Source organism: Panulirus ornatus, chromosome 4 (assembly GCF_036320965.1).
Source record: "Panulirus ornatus isolate Po-2019 chromosome 4, ASM3632096v1, whole genome shotgun sequence".
Taxonomy (NCBI): Eukaryota; Metazoa; Arthropoda; class Malacostraca; order Decapoda; family Palinuridae; genus Panulirus; species Panulirus ornatus.
In genome coordinates, this window is record NC_092227.1 from 74,891,700 (window position 1) to 74,897,910 (window position 6,211).

Below are 6,211 nucleotides of genomic sequence, written 5' to 3' on the forward strand. Positions count from 1 at the left end.
GATGGAGCCTATCAGGACTATTTTTGATGCTGAATTTGAATGTGGGGTTGAAAAATATATTTGGGGACATTAAGGCCTGTAGATAAGTAATTTATTATTACTCTTTTAGAAGATACTGTGATTATTTTGTTCATATTATAGGTTAACTGTTGGCTTTGAGAAGCATTATGACATATTTTCCATGATTATTTCAAGAATGGAAGCATTTCATTATTTCATACTTCAGTTTTAAAACAAAAAGAGTTCGGGCAAAAAGTTTCCTCAATTATTCGCTGTAGTTTCTATTTTTGTGAGGCTAATAGATTTGCTTAAGAATCTTAGTGTAAGGACTATTTTACATGCTAAACTCATATTTGCAGTTGAAATATATGTTGAGGGACTTAATTTAAGGCCTGTAAATAATAAGCGATTGTTACTGCTTTTGATTATTATGTGATTATTATATTTTTGGTTTGTATTTAATGAGTATGTGTCACCTTGTGGAAGTATTGTGAGATATTCTCTGTTACTTTTTCAAATATAGAAATGTTTCATTATTATAAGGGCTATTTTTCCTGCTGAGTTTGAATCTGGGGTTAAAATATGTATTGGAGTACATTAAGGCCTTCAAATAAGTAATTGATTGTTGCTATTTTTGAAGGTTCTGTAATAATTTGGATACTGTTGGGTTCTGTTGGCTTATGGAAACATTATGAGATAATTAGTGTATATTTCTAGTATAGAAGCATTTCACTACATCATATTTCAGTTTTAAAGCAAAAAAGTTTTTGGGCAGAAAAAATTCCCTGGACAATAATATTACCTGCAGTTTTTTTGTTGAAATATATGTTTTGGGATATCAAGGTCTGTCAATAGATAATTGTTACTCTTTTAGAAGACTCTGTGATTATTTGGTGCATATTTATTGGGTAACTGTTAACTTGGGAAGCATTATGAAATATGAATATTTCAAGTATAGAAGCATTTTGCTATGTCATATTTTGATTTTAAAGCTAAAAGGTTTTTGGGCTAAAATATTCCCTGGACTATTACTTGCAAGTTTTGGTATTTTTGTGAGGTTAATAGATTTGCTTGAATATAATGGCTATTTTTCATGCTGACTTCGAGTTTGGGGGGTTGAATTATGTGTTGAGGACATAAAAGCCTGTGAGTAAGCAATTAATTGTTGCTCTTTTAGAAGATTATGTGATTAATTGGTCCTTATTTATTGGGTAACTGTCACCTTGATGAAGCATTATGAGATATCATCCAGGATTATTTCAAGTATATATTTTATTTATAAAACTAAAAGGCTTTTGAGTTGAAAAAATTATTGAAGTATTTCCTGCAATTTTTGATATTTTGTGATGGTCATAGATGTGCTCAAGAACCTGTGTATAGAGACTGTTTTTGTGATGATTTCAAATATAGGGTGTAAATGTATGTTGGAGGATGTTAAGGTCTGTAAATTAGTAATTAATGGTTACTCTTTTAGAGGATTCTGTGATTATTTGGTTCATATTGATTGGGTGTCTATTGCTTTGGGGAAACATTATGAGATATCATTATTTCAAGTATAGAAGCATATCATTTTTTTTATATTTCCATATTTCATTTTAAAAGAAAATAGCTTTTGGGCAGAATAATTCTTCGAACTTTTACTAGCAATTTCTACTGTTTTAGAAGATTCTGTGATGACTTAGTTTGTATTTATTGGATATCTCTTGGCTTGGGGAACCATTATGAGATATTTTCCATGTTTATGTCATGTATAAAAGCGTTTTATTATGTCATATTTCAGTTTTAAGACAAAAGGGTTTCTGGGCTGAAATATTTCTTTATTTTCTGCAACTTGTATTTTTATGAGGGTAATAGATTTGCTTGAAAACCTCAGTATAGGGACTATTTTTCATGCTGAATTTGAATCAGGGCTTGAAATATATGTTGGGGAACACTGAGGTCTGTAAGTAAGTAGTTATTTCTTTAGAAGATTCTGTGATTATCTGGTTCATATTTATTAGATATATGTTGGCTTGGGGAAGCATTATGAGATACTTTCCGAGATTATTTCAAGAATAGAAGAGTTTCATTATATCATATTTCAGATTTAAAACAAAAAGGTTTTTGGAGTAGAAATTGAGAAAATCAATCAAGAAAATGCGATTATTTTATTTTTTAAGTTGTGCATATTATCTTAGTAACCTCTCTTTTCTAGGCTGACCTTGTGGTTGGATTTCCTCCCGTGGTAGAGTCCTATACCTCTAGTGTCACACTAGCTCGTCCACATTTGGTGAGAGCTGTCTGTACTGAAGGCAGATTATTTAATCACCTCTTAACAATTTGGAAATTCTCACCAGGAATTCCTGGTCAGGTGAGGCTTATGATGATTTATCTTCCTCTTAGATTATTTTCATTATGATATAAATGAAGCAGGGTTCTGTTAAGTTTTTATGCACTTATGATAGCTAAGAATGGCAATATAATTCAATATCTGATGCATCTTTTTTGTTTTCAGTATGATTATTAAAATTCATGGATTTGATATAGGGTTCAAAGTTTACTGTGATGATTTCTCATTTTTCAGCCTAATACGTGCACATTAGACTTCTCAGTATCATTTGAGTTCCGGTCAAAATTACATTCTCAGTTGGCCCATGTGTTCTTCAATGAAGTAGTGCGAAAAAATGTAAATTCCTTTTTGGCTGAGGCTGCGAGACGCTATGGCAAAGAGTCCATCTGTACTCGGCGGCCACGGATCATGGAAACATCATAAATTTTATTTGTATAGGAAAATTTATGAATTTTAAGTTTTGCTGAGAGATTCCTAAAGTCATTTGCTTATAGAAACTCTTACAAACACTTGTCATGTGAAATGTAGTTTTCTTTCTTTATATTTTTTTGGATTTATTGTTGAAAATCTTATTGATGATTAATTAAGATACTTTTGGAATCTTGTAAATGAAGTTATATTGCTTCAGTACTCTATATAGATTAGATACTGAGGTTCATTTTATTTTTATAAGCATTGTGGTTGTCATCAGGATACATATACTTTATTTACAGTAGAGAATATTGGACCTTCTAGAACAGTTCTTAGAAAACAATAAAAGTAAGTCAATGGTAATGTCAGTTATAAGATAATTTCTATAATCTTGTACATAATCTTGTATAGTTACTTTTACATGTTAGGATATCTTCATTGTATACACAGTATTTTTTCATAGTTTGTAAGTTATTTATATAAGATTTATTTATATTCCTGGACCATCAGTGTCATGATGAAGTAACTTTATATTGTAAATAGTAAATAGTGGACATAATCCTTTTCACAGACAACCTACAGGTTGAAGAAACAAATAATGTTGTGTGTGAATATTAAGATGACATTCATTTGAGTTTCTCTGTTTCTTTAACATTGATAATGTTACTGGTATATTAATATTGAGTTTGCAGAAGTTTGCTGTACTTCTCTAAATTACATACATGGTGACATTAATGTATTTTGGTGTTTGATGTTAGGCATGTTAAAATTGAATTTTGATGCCTTTCATATTTACAACATGAATCTTTGAAAAGTACGAATGTTCTCCAAAAGCATCACTCACATACTGTAGTTTCTTCAGATTCTCCTCATAGAACATTTATCAATTATAGACAACTTCAGAGCTTTATCTCTTTTTCTTTCTTACTTCCCACCCCAGGAGTCCCTTTTTTGCTTATGAAGCTCCTTCCACATTCAGGAAGCTGGCCATGTCCTTTAGTCGGGACTGCAGGTCACAAAGTGTTATGATGTGTTTACGTCTATGTGTAGAGAGTGCAGGGCAATTGAGTAGTAAGTGCTTGGTGTCATCTTTATGGCAGGTCCGTTGTGGACAAGGGTCTTGGGATGTGTTGAAATGGTATTTGTTGTGTTGTAGAGATGGATGATGTCCAAAGCATAAGTGGGAGAGTGTGACTCATTTTTGTCTAGAGAGTGTGGTTTCAGATGGGTGTTGGAGTTTAAAACTGAATTGGGAGGTCAGTTGTTTATAGCTTGTCTGGATATATCAGTGAGTGTGTGTTTTATCATTTTTATATGTGTTGGGGTTGGAGGGGACCTGTGAGTAGAGGTTACTGAAGTGTAAGAGGGGTAAGCTTTTTATTTCTGCTTGAGGGTTGGTGGTCAGTTATATGGTAGGGAGAGTGGTTTGGGTGTGAGGGGTTAATGTTGTACAGAATTGGGTGCCAGGCATGTTGGAGGGATCTTTGTTTCAATGTTAAGGTGTTGCTGGGCAGTCAGCGATTTTTCTGGGTGCACTGTCGTAGGGGGTTTGCAGCTTTGTTATATTTATTATTTTCAAAACATATGTAATCCTTCACACTTTTGATGTCTCACATTAAGTAGAATAGCATGTTCTAGTATGTGGTGTACACAGTCAGTACTAGCTTATTCATACCATGATTTCCAGCAAAATATAAGGTTATTCACACAGAGTTTGTAAGGGTGCATCAGCAATCTACACCATTTAGAATTTTGAAGGAAACAGTTACTTACCATTAGGAAATACATTCCTTTAATGCTTCACATTTAATCCAGATATGTGACCTTTTGATGAACAAGAATTACTTTCCTCTTGCAGTGCCTCTTAACTTTACTGGGAATGTTAGAAAGGAGAGGATTCGCACACAGATCACCCTTGGTCTTCCCATTCTTTCAGTACTTGGCAGTGGACCTTGGATACATATATTTTTTAATTTTTTTCAATGAAAGGCAGACTAAAGTTGGAAGTCTTACTTTATGATAGTGATCACCTCAGTAACTGACCTCCAAGTGGTCACCAGACTTGACAAGCATAGATAAAATGTGCTGACAATTTGTGACTCACATTTGCAGTCATTTTACTTCATCTCAAAAAGCACACAGCAAACTTGCTAGATGGTTATTTGTTTCAGCATTTCTGTCCATTAGGTGGTTAACATCTCACAGTAGAAAGGGAAAGTGATGTATTCAGCATTTGCAGAAAATTGCAAGTCTCTTCCCAGTATGTAGAAGGTCCCAAAGTTAAATCATTAACCCAAACATGACTATGGGTGTAAATCTGTACTTGTGTAGCAGGGTGCTTTTGGTGTCAAATCTCCATATTTTATTGCCTTCCACAAATTAATTTCAGTACATATTCTAAACTCTATTGACTGGCCATAGATGGCAACCTAGACAAAGAATGAGTCACTGCAGCATGGAAGCCTTCAATGACTAAAGTGGACAGTCATGCACCTTCTCTTGGAACCCACTATGTCCTGAGTATGTCTGTGGCATCTGATGCATCCCTGCTGGCCTTGATTACCCACCTTTTGGGGCACTTGTGCCCCTAGTATCACTTCTTATGCATCCAAAAATAGGAAATTCTCAGTGAGTGTATAAGATAAGGAAGAAAATCTCTCAGAATATTCTGATTTATCGGAAATGCATGCAGTTAGTGAGAGAAAGGAACAGGAGGCAGGCCCCATACAGAACCAGCAGGAAAAATTGTAAGTATTAATGTGTTTGTGGTTAAAAGGCAGTGATAGTAAGCATAGCATGTGTGTGTATTTTTTGAGTAGCTGTGATTGTGGGCTGTCAGTACATAAGAAAAAATAATGGTTTTGATATTTTTTGTGTGTCTCTTAATAAATCAGAAAAGTATTAAACTTTTTTACACACCTTGGTTGGGGAGAAGGGCAGAAAACTCATTGTGCATCAAAAGAGATAAGAGAAAGTTCAGATTGACCTAGAGAGAAACAAGTTGTGGTTATACAAACGTTGCAAACTCCAAAAATGAATGACGGTGTGCTTATCTCTGATGTAAGTCGACAAGGGTGCAGTAATATTTGCTGCATGAGTACAACTTAGTGTAAAGATCTTATTCCCATGATTGTAACACTCATTGCTTGCAGCACCACCACCATATCCAATTCTGGAAATGCACAACAAACACACTGTAGATACTTTTTGACTGTCATATGTATGTGGTGGAACAGAAAAACAAGAGAATGTGGAGTGGAAAAATAAGTGACTCAGAGAGAGAGTTTTTGTGTGGAAAAATTATGTAATAAGTGTGCCTGATTTTCAGGGGTAGTGAAGGACTTTGACTTGTAAGTATACTACAAAAAGTGTATGCAAGTGTTGATTGATGAAATGATGATAAAGTGACTGAATGCAGAATAAATGAGGAGCAAGGGGTATGAGGAAAGGTGAAAGGTGTGTGGTGAAGAT

General features: G+C 34.1%; 1 protein-coding gene across 1 annotated transcript in view; it reads left to right on the forward strand.

Moving 5' to 3' along the window:
* LOC139745711 (coenzyme Q-binding protein COQ10 homolog A, mitochondrial) overlaps positions 1–5,646 on the forward strand; it is a 33,312-nt gene extending 27,666 nt beyond the window's left edge. The window contains exons 4-5 of the mRNA XM_071656161.1: positions 2,195–2,350; positions 2,564–5,646. Coding sequence (XP_071512262.1) covers positions 2,195–2,350; positions 2,564–2,752 — 345 coding nt within the window. The 3' untranslated portion in view covers positions 2,753–5,646. The remainder of the gene's footprint in view (positions 1–2,194; positions 2,351–2,563) is intronic.
* Positions 5,647–6,211: the final 565 nt, after the last annotated feature.